Here is a 21,993-nt window from a genome sequence, read left to right as displayed (position 1 = left end):
CCTTTGTCGGTCTTGGAGGACAAGGCCATGGAGGAGTATGTTGCAGACGCACTTTCTCAAGGTTTTATCCGCAAATCCTCGTCTCCTGCTGGTGCTGGTTTCTTCTTTGTGAAGAAGAGTGGTGAACTGAGACCTTGTATTGATTATAGGGGTCTCAGTCGTTTCACAATTAAGAATGCCTACCCGATTCCGTTGATTGCAGAGTTATTTGACCACCTTAAGGGAGCAACTTGAAGCTTGATTTGAGAAGGCCATACAAGCTCGTGCGGATTGAGAGCGACGAGTGGAAAACTGCGTTTAATACCAGAACAGGCCATTATGAGTACCTCGTAATGCCTTTTGGCCTTTGTAACGCCCCGGCAGTTTTCCAGGAATTTATTAACGATGTCCTCCGAGATTTGTTGCAGTTGTGTGGTGGTTTATCTCGAAGATATCCTCATATTTTCCAAGTCCCTGGAGAGCCACCACATAGATGTCTGTCGTGTGCTTCAGAAACTAAGAGAAAACAATCTCTAATGTAAAGTGGAGAAGTGTGAGTTCTATTCTGAACAGGTTAAATTCCTGGGCTATGTCATTTCCACTGCTGGTTTTTCGATGGACCCAGAGAAACTTTCGGCAGTCCTATAGTGCCCCCGATCTGTGGGTTTACGTCCCCTGTAGCTTTTCTTGGCTTTGCCAACAATTATCGGAAGTCTATTCGTAACTTCTCATCTTTGGTCAAGCCCCTGACTGATATGACCAGAAAGGACAGTAACCCACAGAGTTGGTCTCCGGAGTCCATTAAGGCCTTTGAGAGTCTTAAGGCTACCTTTGTTTCTGCTCCTGTCTGGGCACACCCTGATCCTACGTTGCCTTTTATCCTAGAAGTTGATGCTTCTGAGACTGGACTTGGCGCCCTTCTGTCTCAACGTGCTAACTCTGAGAGCACTATGCATCCGTGTGGCTACTTTTCCAAGAAATTGTCACCTGCAGAGTGCAATTACGAGATTGGTGACAGAGAGCTGTTGGCGATCATTTTAGCCCTGAAAGAATGGAGACATCTCCTTGAAGGTACCACTGTGCCGGTTCCCATTCTTACTGACCATAAGAGTCTCACATTCTTGTCTGAGGCTAAGCGCCTCTCTCCCAGAAGGGCGCGATGGGTTCTTTACTTGTCGAGTTTTAATTTACATTGTCTCATTCTTACCCGGTACTAAGAATGTAAGGGCTGACGCCTTGTCACAACAATTTTCCTCCACTTCCAAGTTGGAGTCGGTTCCAGTTCCTGTGATTCCTCCTGTTCGTATCCTGGCTACGGTTCGCACCAGTCTTACTTCTCCTTTGGGTGACAAAATTCTTGCTGCTCAGGTCGATGCTCCTCCTGAGAAACCTTGTGACCGCTGCTTTGTACTAGAAAGTCTGTTCTGCCGTGCTCCAGACTTACCATTCTCCCAAGGCAGCTGGCCACCCTGGGAAGAATCAACTCGTTTGGGCTATTTCCCAACAATTCTGGAGGCATAGTCTACGGGCTGATGTAACTGCCTTTGTAGCTGCCTGTTCTGTGTGTGCTCAGAGTAAGACTCCACAACACCTTCCAGTGGGCCTCCTACAACCCATACCCAATGGAGAGAGGCCCTGAACCCACCTGTCTATGGATTTCATTGTGGAGTTACCCAACTCCCAAGGCAACACTGTTATTCTTATAAGGGTTGATCGGTTCTCAAAGATGGGTCATTGTATTCCACTTAAGAAGCTGCCCACTTCTAAGGAACTGGCTTCCATTTTGCTCGGGAGATCTTTCGCTTACATGGACTACCCAAGGTGATTGTCTCGGACAGGGGTAGTCAGTTTGTCTCTCGGTTCTGGCGAGCCTTTTGTGCACAGTTGGGAATTCAGCTTGCTTTCTCCTCTGCGTATCACCCGCAGTCTAATGGGGCCGCAGAACAAGCCAATCAGTCCTTGGAGCAATTCCTTTGTTGCTATATTTCTGACCATCATAACAACTGGTCACACCTATTACAGTGGGCAGAGTTTACTCACAACAGTACCTTGAATTCTGCTTCCCGATTGTCCCTGTTTATGGCGAATTATGGCTTCCAACCTTCCATGTTGCCTGACTCGTTTGTTCCGCAGAGTATTCCTGCATTAGAGGAGCATCTCCGTGGTGTTTGTTCCACTTGGGCACAAGTTCAAGAGGCTTTGCAACATGCTAACAATAGGTACAGACTCCATGCTGATCGAAGACGCCTGCCTGCCACTTCCTACCAGGTTGGGGACAGAGTCTGGCTGTCGTCTCGCAACCTCCGACTTCGTGTTCCTTCTTTGAAGTTCGCACCTTGTTTTATTGGGCCTTTCCGTTTCCTTTGCAGGATTAACCCCTGTGGCTTACGCCTTAGACCTTCCTCCTAGTGTGCACATCTCAAATGTGTTTCATGTCTCCTTATTGAAACCTTTGGTCTGCAATCTCTGTTTACCTTATTATTATTAAACAAGTATGATTTAACTATATTTCTGTCTCGGTCTGATTCATGTTTCCTGGTACAAGATTAATTCTGTCAATTTAAGAAGGTGTTCCTAATGACAACTCGTTATGTGTATAAAATACCCCTGTCCACAGACTTTCTTCTATTCAAACCTACCATCATGGGCAAGACCAAAGAGCTGTCAAAGAACATTAGGGACAAGATTGTAGACCTGCACAAGATTGGAATGGGCTAAAAGACCATGTATAAGAAGCTTGGTGAGAAGGAGCGATTATTCGCAAATGGAAGAAATACAAAATAACCATCAGTCACCCTCAGTCTGGAGCTCCATGCAAGATTTTGCCTCATGGCTTTAAGGTTGATCATGAGAAAAGTGCGGGATCAGTCCAGAACTACACAGGTGGAGCTTGTAAATGATCCTAATGCCGTGTACACACGACTGGACTTTACGGCATACTTGGTCCTGCGGACCGGAGTCCGTCGGACAATTCGTTCGTGTGTGGGCTCCAGCGGACCTTTTTTTCATCAAAAGTTCGACGGACCTAGAAATGAAACCTGTTTCAAATCTTTTCGACGAACTCGAGTCCGGTCAAAGTCTGCTCGTCTGTATGCTAGTCCGACGGACAAATACCGACGCTAGGGCAGCTATTGGCTACTGGCTATGAACTTCCTTGTTTTAGTCCGGTCGTACGTCATCACGTACGAATCCGTCGGACTTTGATCGTGTGTAGGCAAGTCCGTTCATTCGGAAAGTCCGTCAAAGTCCGCAGGACAAAGTCTGCCACAAAGTCCGCTCGTGTGTACGTGGCATAAGGCAGTTGGGACCACAGTCGCCAAACAAACCATTGTTAACAGAATACGCTGCCATGGGTTGAAAGCCTGCAGTGCCCACAAGGTTCCCCCTTCTGAAGAAAACACATGTAAAGGCCTGTTTGAAGTTTGCCAATGAACATCCAAATGATTTTTTTTCTCTGGTTCCTTCAGGCTATCAATTAAGGGGAGTGGTTAATTGCTCACAGGTGCCTATATAACTGTGTGTAGGACTCATCCTGAGCCTGCTCAGTGTGAGGCTGTGGAACTTAGTCCAGGCCGAACTGGTCTAAGTGGTGAGTTAAAAACCAGAGTTTAAAACAGGAGGTTATAACAGGGGTCATAGTACCTGTGTAGTGTGAGTACCTGAGTCTTTTCTGAGTAGTGTGTGTGGATCGTTAGTACTTGTGTATTGTGTACTGTATACTTGAGTATTGCGAGTGCACGTAGGTCTGCGACTGCACGTAGGTCTGTGAGTACCTGTGTATTGTCTTGTTGTGTACCTGTGTATTGTCTTGAGTATTAGTGCCAGGAAGCTAGCTGTTAGGTAATTTGGACAGGTAAAATCCCCAAATCCTCACTAAATTTAATAGGTACGATGCCCGGCGGGTGTGGAGAGGCGACTCTTTGTACATCTTGCTGCATGTATGCGTTCCTTGATCATCCGATCGAGGGCAAATACTGCTGTGCAAAATGTAAGCACATTGTTTCCCTGGAAGCCCAGGTTCTGAATCTGGGGAAGCAACTGTCAGCACTGAGAAGTCCCTCCATACTAAAGGAGAGCCAGGAACTTACACGGCAGGTTCCGGCAGGGGCCAGCACAGAGGCGGGTGGAGACAAAGAGGTGCAGGCACTAGCAAAGAGTAAATGGGTGACAGTCAGGAGCGGTAGAGGGGGAAGTGCCAGGGAGGCCGATCCAGGACTGGAGCATCCCAATAAGTACGCTCCATTGAGTGACATTGGTGAAACCAGTCAGGTTACCAGCACTGCTGGAGCTGAGGGACTCTCCTAGCTGCCAGGGGAAGAACTCTTCCAATGAGAGTGGGGGGGGGGCAGCAAAGGGAAAGGAAAGACAGATTCTGGTGGTAGGGGACAATTCTTAGAAGGACAGAGAGGGCAATCTGTAACCAAGACCTGAAGCGCCGAACAGTATGTTGTCTACCGGGCGCTCGGGTTCGGCACATCATGGATCTTGTGGACAGATTACTGGGTGGGGCTGGGGTAGACCCGGCTGTCATGGTGCACGTTGGCACCAATGACAAAGTCAGAGGCAGATGGAGTGTCCTAAAGAACGATTTTAGGGACTTAGGAGCTAAATTGAGGAAAAGGACCTCCAAGGTAGTATTCTCAGGAATACTACCGGTACATCGAGCCACACCAGAAAGGCAGAGGGAGATTAGGGAAGTAAACAATGGCTGAAGAGCTGGTCTAGTAAGGAGGGGTTTGGGTTCCTGGAGGACTGGGCCGACTTCTCAGTCGGTAACCAGTACTATAGAAGGGATGGACTGCACCTAAATGAGGAGGGTGCAGATCTGCTGGGAATGAAGATGGCCAAAAAGTTAGAGGGGTTTTTAAATTAGGCAATGGGGGGGAGGGTCCAGAGACAGAGATAGCCAGCGCGGAAGATATTCCAGAGGGTTGTATTGGGGGCATTAGTGGTAGGTTAACCAAAGCACAAAAAAAAAACAAGGTGAGTATAGTAGCAAGTCCTAGTTGCAATCTCGAAACACCCAATACGAGGACAGTATGGGACTGGTCTAAACTATATGGCATGTTCACCAATGCCAGGAGCATGGCGGACAAGATGGGTGAACTAGAGATACTGTTGTACAAGGAGGATTTGGATTTTGTGGGAATTTCAGAGACCTGGTTCAACAGCTCTCATGATTGGCTGGCAAACATTCAAGGGTATACCCTATACCGCAAGGATAGAGAGCGTAAAAAAGGGGGAGGGGTATGCCTATATATCAAGAATAATGTACAAGTGAATGTGAGTGATGACATCACTGAGGGAGCTAAAGAGGAGGTGGAATCCTTATGGGTAGAGCTCCAAAGGGTTAAGGGGGGGTTAAGCTAAGGGGAAAATAATACTGGGGGTATGCTATAGGCCCCCTAACCTGAGGGAGGAAGTGGAGACGGATCTCCTATCACAAATTGGATTAGCAGCAAGAATGGGAAGTGTTATCATAATGGGGGATTTTAATTATCCAGACATAGACTGGGCGGAGGGAACCGCGCATTCATTTAAGGCTCGCCAGTTCCTTAATGTCTTGCAGGACAATTTTATGGGTCAGATGGTAGACGCACCAACTAGAAATAAAACATTACTGGATCTACTGATTACCAACAATACAGACCTGATCACGGATGTGGAAATACGGGGCAATTTAGGTAACAGCGATCACAGGTCAATTAGTTTCAGTATAAATCACACAAATAGGAAACATAAAGGGAATACAAAGACACTGAATTTCAAAAGAGCCAACTTCCCTAAACCACAAACCTTGCTAAAAGGCATAAATTGGGATAAAATATTAGGAACAAAGAATACGGAGGAGAGATGGGTTTGCTTTAAGAGCATATTAAATAAGGGCATTAGCCAATGTATCCCATTGGGTAATAAATTTAAAAGAGCGAACAAAAATCCTGGATGGCTTAACTCCAGTGTAAAAATGCATATAAAAGCAAAGGAGAAGGCCTTCAAAAAATACAAGGTTGAGGGATCATCCTCAGCATTCAGACTTTATAAAGAATGCAACAAGAAATGTAAGGGTGCAATTAGGACGGCTAAGATAGAACATGAAAGACACATAGCGGAGGAGAGCAAAAAAAATCCCAAGAAATTCTTTAAGTATGTAAACAGTAAAAAAGGGAGGACAGACCATATTGGCCCCATAAAGAATGAGGAAGGACATCTGGTTACAAAGGATGGGGAGATGGCGAAGGTGTTGAATTTATTCTTCTCTTCAGTCTTCACGAGTGAATCGGGGGGCTTCAGTAACCAAAACTGCAGTGTTTATCCTCATGACACAACACAGGAAGCACCTCCATGGTTAACAGAGGACAGAATTAAAATTAGACTTGAGAAACGTAACATTAATAAATCACCGAGACCAGATGGCTTGCATCCGAGGGTACTTAGGGAACTCAGTCAAGTGATTGCCAGTCCGTTGTTCCTAATTTTTACAGATAGTCTACTGACTGGAATGGTACCAGCTGATTGGAGAAAAGCCAATGTAGCACCAATATTTAAAAAGGGCCTAAAATACATCCCTGGGAATTACAGACCAGTTAGCCTAACATCAATAGTATGTAAACTCTTGGAGTGGTAGATAAGGGACTATATACAAGATTTTAGTAATAAGAACTGTATCATTAGCAGTAATCAGCATGGATTCATGAAGAATCGTTCTAGCCAAACCAATCTATTAACCTTCTATAAGGAGGTGAGTTGCCATCTAGATAAAGGAAGGCCCGTAGACGTGGTGTATCTGGATTTTGCAAAAGCATTTGACACAGTTCCCCATAAATGTTTACTGTACAAAATAAGGTCCGTTGGCATGGACCATAGGGTGAGTACATGGATTGAAAACTGGCTACAAGGGCGAGTTCAGAGGGTGGTGATAAATGGGGAGTACTCAGAATGGTCAGGGGTGGGTAGTGGGGTTCACCAGGGTTCTGTGCTGGGACCAATCCTATTTACCGTATTTATCGGCGTATAACACGCACCGGCGTATAACACGCACATTCATTTTAAGGGGGAAGTTTAGGGAAAAAAACTTAAATTTTAAATAAGGAACTTTGAAGCACAATAAGGGTCATTGGCCATCTGCAGCCTCACCATTGCAATCAATGCAGCCTCACAAGTGCCATCAATCCAGCAGTCTCACCATTGCCATCAATGCAGCAGCCTCCCCATTGCCATCAATGCAGCCTGATCGATGCCCATCTGCAGCCTAGAGGGGACAGGGAGGGGGGCAGGACAAGCGCCTACAGATTACACACAGTGAGAATCTCCTATGATAGACAGAACAGTGGTCCAATGGCAGCCTAGGAGACGGAACTTCCTATTACAGAAACCGCCAAGTAAACAGAAGAGTCTCACTGTATGTAATCTGACGGCACTCATCCCGCCCCCCTCCCTGTCCCCTCCGAGGCAGCTAAAATTGAAGTATTGGCGTATAACACGCACACGCTATTTGCACCCAATTTTCATGGTGAAAAAATGAGTGTTATACGCCAATAAATACAGTAATTTGTTCATAAACGACCTGGAGGATGGGATAAACCATTCAATCTCTGTATTTGCAGACGATACTAAGCTAAGCAGGGCAATAACTTCTCCGCAGGATGTGGAAACCTTGCAAAAAGACCTGAACAAATTAATGGGGTGGGCGACTACATGGCAAATGAGGTTCAATATAGAAAAATGTAAAATAATGCATTTGGGTGGCAAAAATATGAATGCAATCTATACACTGGGGGGAGAACCTCTGGGAGAATCTAGGGATGGAAAAGGACCTGGGGGTCCTAGTAGATGATAGGCTCATGAATGGCATGCAATGCCAAGCTGCTGCTAACAAAGCAAACAGAATATTGGCATGCATTAAAAGGGGGATCAACTCCAGAGATAAAACGATAATTCTCCCACTCTACAAGGCTCTGGGCCGGCCGCACCTGGAGTATGCTGTCCAGTTCTGGGCACCAGTCCTCAGGAAGGATGTACTGGAAATGGAGCGAGTACAAAGAAAGTCAACAAAGCTAATAAAGGGTCTGGAGGATCTTCGTTATGAGGAAAGGTTGCGAGCAGTGAACTTATTCTCTCTGGAGAAGAGACGCTTGAGAGGGGATATGATTCCAATTTACAAATACTGTACTGGTGACCCCACAATAGGGATAAAACTTTTTCGCAGAAGAGAGTTTAATAAGACTCGTGGCCACTCATTACAATTAGAAGAAAAGAGGTTTAACCTTAAACTACGTAGAGGTTTCTTTACTGTAAGAGCGGCAAGGATGTGGAATTCCCTTCCACAGGCGGTGGTCTCAGTGGGGAGCATTGATAGCTTCAAGAAACTGTTAGATAATCACCTGAATGACCGCAACATACAGGGATATACAATGTAATACTGACACATAATCACACACATAGGTTGGACTTGTGTCTTTTTTCAACCTCACCTACTATGTAACTATGATTCATTGAAGAATTGGAAGAAAGTGCTGTGGTCAAATGAGACCAAAATTGAATTCTTTGGCATTACCTCAACTCGCTGGGTTGGGAGGAAGAAAAATGCTGACTGTGACCCTAAGAACACCATCCCTACAGTGAAGTACCGAGGTGGAAACATGCTTAAAAGGCAAATGCCAATCTTTATTACAAAAGTGATTTAAGAAGTAAATCAATAAAAAGAGTTATGACATAACACAACATGTTAAAGTACATATTCAGGGATAACCTTGTCCAAGATACAGCATAAGGAACTGCCAACAAACCATCTACTTGGTTAGTCTGGGTTTAATCAGGACCGATTGCAACGCGTTTTCAGGAAGTGTTCTTCAGAGGGGAGAGAGTAGTATACCATATCTATCATACAATCACAGCAGTAAGTACGTTTTACATAGTATGAAAAATTTTGCATGTTTTTAACATGATAAACTAGTCCCAAGGTCATACGTGCTTTGTACACAAACACAATAACTACAAAAGTGAAGAGTGAAGCCACTGGTCAATCAGACTGACTTGTGTTTGCTAGCCCAGCAGGCGTTCAAAGAGAGGGGTGTCCCATGGTCCACCATGCAAAGACTAGAGCTATCTGGTACATGATAAAGACGTACATCAACGGTGTTCTACAGTGGGTACCCCAAAAATCCAAGTCTATCCAATGTATTGTAATAAAAATAACATTACCTGGGTATATAAAGTGTGTGTGTGTGTGTGTGTGTGTGTGTGTGTATTAAATTGGTAATAAACCCATGAAAGTAGAAAGAAATAAAAAGTTTTCTCCTGCAAGGCAATATAATGTGCTAGCGTGCACCACATACTAGCACATTATGAAAGGCTTACCTTAAAACTAAGCCCTCCAGCAATGCACTCTCGCTGCTGCAGAGACTTCCATCTTCACCTGATCTTCCTTCTGGGTTCGCAGGATGTGGCTGCTTACCTGGTTTCAGCCATGGCACACAGCTCTGAAGGAACGACACGGGTATGCTGCTCCTTCAGGTTGCATTTAGCAGATATTCATTTTACCTGTAGGTAAAAAAAAAAAGTTTACTAGCCGTTTAAACAAAGAGGAAGGGGTGGGAGGGAGGAGCGGAAGGAAGGGGCAAGGAGAAGGGAAAGAGAAAAAAAATACCGGGAGAGGAGGAAATGAAAAGGGGCTGTGAAAAGGAAGTGAGAAAAGAGAGGAATAGGAAGAAGAGGAAAGCAGAGGGATGGGGAGAAGAGGAGAAAAGGAAGCGGGGTAGAAAAGTGGAAATAAAAGGGGAGGAATAGACAAGAGGAGAAATGAGGGGAGAGGACAAAGGAAAGGGCAACAGGAGTGGGAGGGGAAGGATAAACTGGGGGCGGGGGGAAAGGGAAGGGAAAAACGAAAGTGGGAAATATCTCCTGGTGTGCTAGCCATTAGAGATGGGGAAGTGGAGGCCTCTGAAAATACAGTTGGAAACCAAAAGTAAACAAAGTGTAGAGGTATATAGGGTTGCAGCTAGGGCAGGGGTACTTAACAACTGCCAAGAGTATGAAGAATGTCTCTGCCTAGGGGCAGCCAAAATGGCTGAACCTACCTGTATCTGCATTTAAATATGCACCAGCTCTGCCGCTCCTAGTTGGGCAACCCACCCACACCTGAAAGATTGTGGCCGGAACCCCACTGTTTTTCCTTCCCCTTTATTTTTCCCTTCTCATTACATTCCTATTTCCCTTTTCCTCCCCCTTCTATAAAGTTTTCTCTTGTATAATTTATCATGGTGTACGAAAAAACACTGCACTAACTGGTGAAAAAAGGGGAGGGGAGCAGCTACATACAGTATGACAAATACAATGGATAAATGGTAGAAAAAATGTAGTGCATAATATATGTGTGTGTATAAACCAAAATGAAAAGAGTGTTGCTCAATTACATTTCAGTCCAAAAAAATATATTGGTGAATCGTTGACCAAATATCGTATAGTAAACACAAAGTCAATAAACCAATAAGTGGTAGGTAAGGGGTGTAATGTCCCGCTGCATGGAAATATGGATGTAATCCCAAACGGGAGATGATTTTCCAACATTTGGCAAATGGTATATAAATCCGTGGAGAGAAGACACATCAACCAGACAAGGACATCATGGGAAAGGTGGTATATATAGACTCTTACCAGATCCTATGGACTCCCTTGTCAGCGACAGGGAGTCTGGAAAGCAGTGTGCCACCCAGGGCATAAGGAAGGATATCCCAACAGTCGAATCCTCTCCGCTGGACTCTGCGTAGATTTCCGGGGGTCACCAGGCAAGTCCCCGCAGTGGATGGCCAGAATATGGATCCGGAAGGTAGAATATCCCTCATGGAACTGGAGTAAACACTCACTCTCATTCAGATGGTATGTGGAAAGAAAAAATATGCCTCCACATGGTGCAGATAAAAAGGGGGTGTTTTTTATTGCTAAAAAAACTTTACAATAAAAACGTGATCACAACAAGGTAAAAGAATAGGCAACATGGAGAGATAAATTGGCCCAACGCGTTTCGACCTAGGGGTCTTCTACTGGGGCATAAACCATCCACTCCAGGTTGCCAATATTTAGGAATAAAATAAATAGTAAGGACCAATAACAAGGAAAACAAATCAAATGCTTTCATTGGATCGAAACATGCTCTAGTATCTCAGAAATAGAAAAATGCTCTAGTAGAGATATATTTTAGTTGCTGAGATAAATACATTTTATAAATGCTGCGTAACTTGGATAGTACATTTTGAATGAGTTGTGGCTTTGATAAAAATAAAATTGCATTTTATTGGCTATGTGATCGTATTTATCTAGATATTAAATGTGTAGGAAATGTTTTCCGATGCTTTAAATTCATGGGGGGTGTGTGTGTTAAAGATCATAGGTAATCATCCATTTGTGAGAAGGGTATAGGGGTCAAGAATGGTGACCAGTATTTGGAAAGGTAACCTCATAGGTGTTAGATGCTTGTTGGACTTGGGTAGAATTGGTAGTTTTGTTTTTTTTTTTTGTACAGAAGTAAAATACATTTGGGTACCTAGTAGAAGAGCCGCATGATTAATCGTTAAAGAATCGAGATTGTGATTCTGCCCCCCTCGCAATCTTAACAGCATTTTCCTGATTCAGTGCAGTGTTCTCTGCTCACTGCTGACAGCTTTAAAAAAAAAAACAAACAGGCTGCCTGCCAAATGTATCACAACATCGCTTAGGCGGAGATAAAGAGAAACATTGTAACACTTCTTTTAGATCAAAGGGATGAACTTTGGTCTGTAAACGAGGTCAGTGTAACCACTTGAAGACTAAACCTTTTTCTGACACTTGTTGCTTACAAGTTAAAATCAGTATTTTTTGCTAGAAAATTACTTGGAACCCCCGAACATTATATATATATATATATATATATATATATATATATATATATATATATATTTTTTTTTTTAGCAGGGACACTAGAGAATAAAATGGCGGTTGTTGCAATATTTTATGCCACACTGTATTTGCGCATCGATCTTTCAACTGCAATTTTTTGGGAAAAAATATACTTTAATGAATTTTAAAAAGACTAAACAGTATTTTTTGTATAATGTGAAAGATGTTACGCTGCGACAATCATGATCTTTATTCAAAGCAAAAAAAAAATTGTGATTCTCATTTTGGCCAGAATCGTGCAGCTCTAGTACCTAGCTACGTTTTTGTTTTATTATGCAATCTGTTCACTTTCAGACATGCTTGTGTGCCAGTGGACTTTGAAGTAGTAAATGTGAACTCTACTGCCTCGGATGAAGATGACATTCAGAATGCTATTACTGCTATTCGAAGAAACCGAGTGGCACTGAAAGGTACTAATGCCTCCTAATGTTTTCTTTTAATTTTTATAAAGTGTTGACAATGAGCATTGGTTTTGTTTTCTGCCGTTAGGTAACATTGAGACAAACCATAACATGCCTCCATCCCACCGCTCCCGAAATAACTTACTCCGGTAAGTTGTTTACTATTGTAATCGGTTTCTGTATCATTTTACTGTGTCTATTAAACATTGCTTACTGTTTTGTGCGATTTGAATTGACCCACACTTTCATTCTCTTTGACATTGGTCATAAGGACAATAAGAGAGAACCAATCCTACTAATGGTGACACCGTGTAAAAAAAAAAAAAAAGCTTTTTTGTAGGGAGTAATTCAAAAAAGCTCCAATAGTCCTCCACCTAAAGTTATTAAAACATTTTACAACTTTACTAATTACTCATGTAAAGTAACCATGATCTGAGAGAAAACTATAGGATAAAACAGTGAGGTAAGTAATTCATGCAGTTCCCACACCAAACCTAAACTGCCCCCAAACCTGTATAAATAACAGTATTGTAAATGTATATCAATTAACTATATAAAGTCACAGGAAGTTATACTGAAAACCATTGTGATCGAATTTCAGCAATATATCTGAAAAGAAAGAATTATGAATTCTGTACAAATTTTGTGTGTGTGTGTGTGTGTGTATATATATATATATATATATATATATATATATATATATATATATATATATATATATACACACATACACACACACACACACACACAGTGGGGGACAGAAAGTATTCAGACCCTCTTAAATTTTTCACTCTGTTATATTGCAGCCATTTGCTAAAATCATTTAAGTTCATTTTTTTTCCTCATTAATGTACACACAGCACCCCGCATTGACAGAAAAACACAGAATTGTTGTCATTTTTGCAGATTTATTAAAAAAGAAAAACTGAAATATCACATGATCCTAAGTATTCAGACCCTTTGCTCAGTATTTAGTAGAAGCACCCTTTTGATCGAATACAGCCATGAGTCTTTTTTGGGAAAGATGCAACAAGTTTTTCACACCTAGATTTGGGGATCCTCTGCCATTCCTCCTTGCAGATCCTCTCCAGTTTTGTCAGGTTGGATGGTAAACGTTGGTGGACAGCCATTTTTAGGTCTCTCCAGAGATTCTCAATTGGGTTTGTCAGGGCTCTGACTGGGCAATTCAAGAACAGTCACGGAGTTGTTGTGAAGCCACTCCGTTATTTTAGCTGTGTGCTTAGGGTCATTGTCTTGTTGGAAGGTAAACCTTTGGCCCAGTCTGAGGTCCTGAGCACTCTGGAGAAGGTTTTCATCCAGGATATCCCTGTACTTGGCCGCATTCATCTTTCCCTCGATTGCAACCAGTCGTCCTGTCCCTGCAGCTGAAAAACACCCCCACAGCATGATGCTGCCACCATCATGCTTCACTGTTGGGACTGTATTGGACAGGTGATGAGCAGTGCCTGGTTTTCTCCACACATACCGCTTAGAATTAATGCCAAAAAGTTCTATCTTGGTCTCATCAGACCAGAGAATCTTATTTCTCACCATCTTGGAGTCCTTCAGGTGTTTTTTTAGCAAACTCCATGCAGGCTTTCAGTGATCTTTGGGTTCTTCTTTACCTCTCTCACCAAGGCTCTTCTCCCCCAATAGCTCAGTTTGGCCAGCCGGCCAGCTCTAGGAAAAGTTCTGGTAGTCCCAAACGTCTTCCATTTAAGGATTATGGAGGCCACTGTGCTCTTAGGAACCTTAAGTGCAGCAGAAATTTTTTGTAACCTTGGCCAGATCTGTGCCTTGCCACAATTCTGTCTCTGAGCTCTTCAGGCAGTTCCTTTGACCTCATGATTTTCATTTGCTATGACATGCACTGTGAGCTGTAAGGTCTTATATAGACAGGTGTGTGGATTTTCTAATCAAATCCAATCAGTATAATCACATAAAAAAGGGGAATGTGGGACTTTAAATGAGGCAATTGACTTGTGGAGGTAGAGTATATAGTAATCATTTTTTATTTATTTGTAACAATAGTAAAAAAGTATTTTCATATGTATAAATGCACAATGGCATGAACATAATGGATACATATACATTAGCTTGGCAGCACATAAAAGATAATAAATGTTGATAAATATAATACAAGGTGTTTCATATTAGCAGACATTAGTACATCATATGCAAAAGAGCTGCTGTAAGATAGGTAGACATACACATTGATAATTGCATAGTACTCAATGAATCTTAAATGTATAAAAAGTATATATGGGCCAGTGAATAAGTAATGAGCCAGACTTGTCTGAGCACCCCATGGAAACTCGACGCATTTCATGGCTATATGCCATTCATCAGGAGTTTGGTACAGAAGTAAACTGTAAATATAAATAATTATGTAATATTAGTAAATATGTTCTACCCCTTTAAAGGGAGAGAAGAGATCTGTACTCACAGGTCAGCTATAGCACTGTGCTTGGCTAGCATCAAGGAGAATGGGACCCCAAATGGTTGTCTGCATATTTATTAGTTATTATAATTACAGATTTAGCATCAACAGTTTGCGCAGCGCTTTACATCATGTGGGTAGACATTACAGTTACTTTACAATTTGGTAGAAGCGCCAAGCCAATCCTTTAAGCAGCATAGGAATTTATTTAGTATATGGGTGAAAAACAACATTAAAACTTGCATGGACAATATTGGAGCACTTGCAGAGCACTAGAGCGGGTGGGAGCTTCCACATGCAGTGTCACAGGAGGACCATCGGAAGGTCTCTATTGAGGGATCCACGAGCACCGTGTGTTAGCCTCAGCTGGAGCCTCGGTAAGCCTCAGGGAGACGCCGGATGTGTGTCGCTGGGTGGGAGTGGTCCAGAGCTGTCAAACTGGGGAGCCGCCCACACGCTGCCTGGCCAATCAGAACATGTTTCGAAGACACTGCCACGCCTTTTTCATCAGCTCTTTTTTTCACAGTGATCGGGTTCCCCAGCCCACTCCTGAAGCAGCCTCGCTCCCTTTGCAGCCTCCATTAAGAGACTTCTTTTAGAGACTGTAATTTTTAGGGGTTCATCCCCCAGAACTTTTAAGCCATTTACCATTCACATGGTTGCACCTTCATGTGTCAGCATGCAGATGCATGCCTTTTCATTTAAATGTTCAAGATTAAAGTTTATCATCAGATGGTTTAGCGCTTAACATTATACCAATATTGTGTATGTGTTTCCTCCTAATGTAATTACCGTAGAAGACACTGCTAACCCTTCTCCTGCTTACCTTTTGGCGTCTGAACACCCAAATACTGCAGTCACCTAAACACTCAACATTTCTCTGCGAAGAACTTGAAACATTTTTTATGTGGAACAATAACTGTTAATGACACTTTGATTTTGTGGGACTCCCACAAAGCTTTTATGAGAGGTGTGTTTATCCAACTAGGAGCTAAAGATATGAGACAAAGGAAGCGGCATGTTGACAAACTCCTAAAAGACATATAAGACACAGACACACTAAACAAACAACAACCATGCCCAGACCTAAAAACCAAACTGATCCAGTTACCTCTGAAAACTGAGATCCCTTCTCCTAGACAATTATGACAAATACCGGAAATGTAGCAAGATGCATTTTTACAGTTCAGGGAACAAAGCAGGGAAACTCCTTACCCAGCAAATCAAAGGTCAATCTATCAAATCCCACATACCCTTAATTTATCACCTTACCACAAATGAAAAGCTCAGAGACCTGCAGAGCATAGCTGATGCATTCAGCACTTTTTACAGTGCTCTTTACAACTTAAGATGACTCTTCCCTACCTCAACCGAGCACCCCTACAATCCAAGCTTATTTGGACTCAGTGCACCTCCCACACCTAACAACCGAACAAATTGAGGCCCTGAATATCCCTTCCTATTATATACGGAATGCCTCAAAATCATATATCCTACCCGTATGGATTCCCGCAAAACAGCAAACAGAATTAGCACAAAACTACTCATACACATGGGCTACAGACCCCATATCCTACCTAGGGTTGAACCTAACCTATTTAAGCTCCTTTCTCTATGGAGCAAACTACACTCCCTTCCTAACCAACCTCCCAAAAGAACTTGAGAAACTTTCTAAGTCAGCTTTACATAGTTACATAGTTGGTGAGGTTGAAAAAAGACACAAGTCCATCAAGTCCAACCTATGTGTGTGATTATATGTCAGTATTACATTGTATATCCCTGTATGTTGCGGTCATTCAGGTGCTTATCTAATAGTTTCTTGAAACTTTCAATGCCCCCCTGCTGAGACCACCGTCTGTGGAAGGGAATTCCACATCCTTGCCGCTCTTACAGTAAAGAACTCTCTACGTAGTTTAAGGTTAAACCTCTTTTCTTCAAATTTTAATGAGTGGCCACAAGTCTTGTTAAACTCTCTTCTGCGAAAGTTTTATTCCTATTGTGGGGTCACTAGTATGGTATTTGTATATTGAAATCGTATCCCCTCTCAAGCGTCTCTTCTCCAGAGAGAATAAGTTCAGTGCTCGCAACCTTTCCTCATAACTAATATCCTCCAGATCCTTTATTAGCTTTGTTGCCCTTCTTTGTACTGGCTCCATTTCCAGTACATCCTTCCTGAGGACTGGTGCCCAGAACTGGACAGCATACTCTAGGTGCGGCCGGAACAGACTCTTGTAGAGCGGGAGAATTATCGTTTTATCCTTTTTAATGCATGCCAATATTCTGTTTGCTTTGTTAGCAGCAGCTTGGCATTGCATGCCATTGCTGAGCCTCATCTACTAGAACGCCCAGGTCCTTTTCATCCTAGATTTCCTCAGAGGGTTCTCCCCCCAGTGTATAGATTGCATTCATATTTTTGTCACCCAAATGTGTTATTTTACATTTTTCTACATTGAACCTCATTTGCCATGTTGTTGCCCACCCCATTAATTTGTTCAGATCTTTTTGCAAGGTTTCCACATCCTGCGGAGAAGTTATTGCCCTGCTTAGCTTAGTATCGTCCGCAAATACAGAGATTGAGCTGTTTACCCCATCCTTCAAGTCGTTTATGAACAAATTAAATAGGATTTGTCCCAGGACAGAACCCTGGGGGACCCCACTACCCACGCCTGACCATTCCGAGTATTCCTCATTTATCACCACCCTCTGAACTCGCCCTTGTAGCCAGTTTTCAATCCATGTACTCACCCTATGATCCATGCCAATGGACCTTATTTTGTATTGTAAACGTTTATGGGGAACTGTGTCAGATGCTTTTGCAAAATCCAGATACACCACGTCTACGGGCCTTCCTTTATCTAGCTGGCAACTCACCTCCTCATAGAAGATTAGTAGATTGGTTTGGCAAGAACGATTCTAAATGAATCCATGCTGATTACTGCTAATGATTCTGTTCTCATTACTAAAATCTTGTATATAGTCCCTTATCATCCCCTCCAAGAGTTTACATACTATTGATGTTAGGCTAACTGGTCTGTAATTCCCAGGGATGTATTTTGGGCCCTTTTTAAATATTGGTGCTACATTGGCTTTTCTCCAATCAGCTGGTACCATTCCAGTCAGTAGACTGTCAGTAAAAATTAGGAACAATGGTCTGGCAATTACTTTACTGAGTTCCCCAAGTACCCTCGGGCGCAAGCCATCTGGTCCCGGTGATTTATTAATGTTAAGTTTCTCAAGTCTAATTTTAATTCTGTCCTCTGTTAACCATGGAGGTGCTTCCTGTGATGTGTCATGAAGATAAACACTCAAGTTTTGGTTACTGAAGCCCCCCGATTCCCTCGTGATGACTGAGAAGAATAAATTCAATACCTTCGCCATCTCCCCATCCTTTGTAACCAGATGTCCTTCCTCATTCTTTATGGGGCCAATATGGTCTGTCCTCCCTTTCTTACTGTTTACATACTTAAGGAATTTCTTGGTATTTTTTTTTGCTCTCCTCCGCTATGTGTCTTTCATGTTCTATCTTAGCCGTCCTTATTGCACCCTTACATTTCTTGTTGCATTCCTTATAAAGTCTGAGTGCTGATGATGATCCCTCAACCCTGTAAATTTTTGAAGGCCTTCTCCTTTGCTTTTATATGCATTTTTACATTGGAGTTAAGCCATCCAGGACTTTTGTTCGCTCTTTTAAATTTATTACCCAATGGGATGCATTGGCTACTGCCCTTATTAAATATGCTCTTAAAGCAAACCCATCTCTCCTCCGTGTTCGTTGTTCCTAAGATTTTATCCCAATTTATGCCTTCTAGCAAGGTTCCTAGTTTAGGGACGTTGGCTCTTTTGAAATGCAGTGTCTTTGTATTCCCCTTATGTTTCCTATTTGTGTGATTTATACTGAAGCCAATTGACCTGTGATCGCTGTTGCCTAAATTGCCCGGTATTTCCACATCCGTGATCAGGTCTGTATTGTTGGTAATCAGTAGATCCAGAAATGCTTTATTTCTAGTTGGTGCGTCTACCATCTGACCCATAAAATTATCCTGCAAGACATTTAGGAACTGGCGAGCCTAAGATGAACGTGCGGTTCCCTCCGCCCAGTCTGTGTCTGGATAATTAAAATCCCCCATTATGATAACACTTCCCATCCTTGCCGCTAATCCAAATTGTGATAGATCTGTCTCCCCTTCCTCCCACAGGTTAGGGGGCCTATAGCATACTCCCAGTATTATTTTCCCCTTAGCTTCATCCCTTTGGAGCTCTACCCATAAGGATTCCCCCTCCTTCCTAACTCCCTTATGGATGTAATTTCTCACATTCACTTGTACATTATTCTTGATATATAGGCATACCCCTCCCCCTTTTCCTGTTCAGATCTCTGCCTATACCCGGCCACTGGCTCTTTTTTCACCTCTCTACAAAACATAATGGGACGCTATGTATGAAAAAATTAAAGCTAGATGTTCCCATGCCATCCTAAAACACAAATCAGTTGGAGGTACAGGGTTTGTTCACTTTAGAGTTTACTATAATGCAGTTATACTTGCCCAACTTAACACCTGGTTTACACTTGAATCTACTTGTCCTTGGCTAAACATTGAAACATACCAAAACCTGGTCATGACCTTAGAACCTGGATACTCAGCACACACCAAACCACAAAAACAAAAACCTGTCACCCACCATTGTTGCCACAAAACTTGCATTTAATTGCCTACTTAAAAACACATCTAAAGGGGACTTCCCCTACAAAATACCATTACCAATATCTGTCGTCTCCATACTCATCCCTAACTTCCCAACACGAACATGGCAAGAAAAAGGGATATGATATGTATCAGATCTTTACTTTAACAACCTCCTCAGATCTTTCACGTCTCTACAAAACTCTTACCCCCTTACCTAAAAAGTACTACTATCACTATATACAACTAACTCACTATCTACTGAGCAGCCCTCAGACACACATTGAGGTACATCCACTAATATGGATGTATCTTTCATCACCCCACACGACAAAAAAGGGCATTGCAATATTTTGCAAACTATTAGGTGACAAGACCTCCTTCAGTACAAACCTGCCTTTACTTAAATGGAAAAAGAACAATAGCGGCTCCATAAACTAATCTCAGTAGCCTTTAAAACCAGCTTCCAAGTCACTAGGTCCTCAAACCTTTTGGAATTAGTACACAAAATCACCCTTAGATGGTATATTACCTCTTCCAATATTCACACATACGACTCAACTATACAACCCCTATGCTGGAGACAATGCGGGGAGGTAGGGAACCTGTTCCACCTTCTTTGGCATTGTAATTGAATTTCTAAACTATGAAAAGACACATTTCAACTCCTCACTGAAGTGACAGGACTAACCATAACCCCATCCACAGAGCTTGCATTGCTGAACATTAGTATGGAAAACCTACCTCACTGCTTTCATTGCTTTGGAAAACCACTGAAATACCAACTAAACATGAAGTAGTTACCCTAATACATACACATGGTTCCTACGAAAGCATGTTTACTGCGAGTGAAGGTAATCTGCCTTCAATTTCCAAGAAATGGGCACACTGGCTAATGCTCAAACCTGATATATTTACAGATTACAACAGGCTTACGGTAACCTGCTGTTGTGTTTTACTGCTTTGAATGTAAACAGAGCAAGGGAGTTGTCTTCTTCCCCCACGACACAGTATGACCCCAATTGGGGTGTCTGGGGGTAACGGACAACACCCTTCACCTTATTACAATTATTATTACTGTATGGCAAAGATTCCACTGTTACTCAAGTTTGTCACTATGTTGTATCATATGTACTCAATTTTACGACTCCCCCAACTAGGTCACAATGTATAATTCGTCTACAAGTGCCCCAAATGTAAAGCACACTTAGTTAACTACGCGCTTTCATTCTCCTCATTTTCTAAACATATTAAGAATAATCTGTCATGTTTGTCCGCATATAGTGGAATAACCTGTATGTGTTTCAAAAATCCAATAAAAATCTATTGACTCTATTGCCTCCCATAGTGTAAAATGTTTAAACTGAAGATTTATTAAAAGCCAAATGGATTCTTACACAAAGTTAAAAAAGCGCATGTAAAATGTAACAACAGCGTTCCAGATGCCTCTTGTGTCACTTTCGGTCTGCCTTGTGTTTCTGGCCACGTCCTACAAGTTATGTCACGTCACTTCATCGGGGGACTCCTCCTCCCCTGATGAAGTGACATAGGGCGTGGCCAGAAACGCAGAGTGGACCAGAAGTGACATAAGAGGCGTCTGGGACGCTATTACATTTTACATGTGCTTTTTTAACTTTGTGTAAGAATCCTTTTGGCTTTTAATAAATCTTCAGTTGTTTATACATTTTACACTATAGGAGGCATTATTTTTTTTATTATTTATTTCACTATTTATTACTTATTTTTACCGTTTAAAAAAAAAATGGTGTCACTTTTATTCAATATTACAGAGATGTAAACATCCCTTGTAATAGAAAAAAAGCATGTCAGGACCTCTTAAACATGAGATCTCATATTTACACTAAAATGCAATTAAAAAAAAGGCCCTTTAAGATCTATGGGCGGAAGTGACGTTTTGACATCGCTTCCACCCTGCAATGTTATGGAGAAGGGTGGGGGCCATCTTCCCCTCACTCGTCTCCATGCCCAGCAAGGGTGAAGATCTGATCACCACCACCGCTGCTGAAGGCTAAGTTTTTTATTTTTTGCAACACAAATAAAAAATGAGCGAAAATTTTGAAAAAAAAAAAAAATTTCCGTTTCTATGATAAAACTATGCAAATTAAGTTATTTTTGTTTATAAATTTGGGCCAACATTTATACTGCTACATCTCTTTGGTAAAAATAACCCAAATAAGTGGATATTTAGTCTCTGTGAAAGTTATAGAGTCTACAAGCTATGGTGCAAATCATTGAAAATTGATGACACCTGATGCACTGATGGCCTATCTACTTTCTTGAGGCTCTGAAATGTCAGGAAAGTACAAATAACCCCCCAAATGACCCCTTTTTGAAAAGTAGACAGTCAAGGGTATTTAGTAAGAGGCATGGTGAGTTTTTGAAGTTGTAATTTTTTCCCACAATTCTTGGCAAAATTAAGAATTTTTTTTTTTTCACAAAATTGTCATAATAACAAGTTATTTCTCACACACAGCATATGCATACTTCCAATTACACCCCAAAATACATACTTCCAACTACACCCCAAAATACATTCTGC

The 21,993-nt window shown here is 42.1% G+C and overlaps 1 protein-coding gene across 3 annotated transcripts in view; it reads left to right on the top strand.

Annotated features, from left to right (window-relative positions):
- Window positions 1-21,993, top strand: part of IDH3G (isocitrate dehydrogenase (NAD(+)) 3 non-catalytic subunit gamma) — a 224,709-nt gene that overhangs the window by 59,356 nt on the left and 143,360 nt on the right. For all 3 annotated transcript variants that reach the window (XM_073600338.1, XM_073600339.1, XM_073600337.1), the window contains 2 exons: window positions 12,205-12,320; window positions 12,400-12,460. In XM_073600338.1, the coding sequence (XP_073456439.1) occupies window positions 12,205-12,320; window positions 12,400-12,460 (177 nt within the window). The remainder of the gene's footprint in view (window positions 1-12,204; window positions 12,321-12,399; window positions 12,461-21,993) is intronic.

The sequence above is a fragment of the Aquarana catesbeiana genome, linkage group LG09 (assembly GCF_042186555.1).
Source record: "Aquarana catesbeiana isolate 2022-GZ linkage group LG09, ASM4218655v1, whole genome shotgun sequence".
In the NCBI taxonomy this organism is placed as follows: Eukaryota; Metazoa; Chordata; class Amphibia; order Anura; family Ranidae; genus Aquarana; species Aquarana catesbeiana.
Note: the sequence above shows the minus strand (reverse complement) of the source record. Positions and strands in the feature narration are given on the sequence as shown.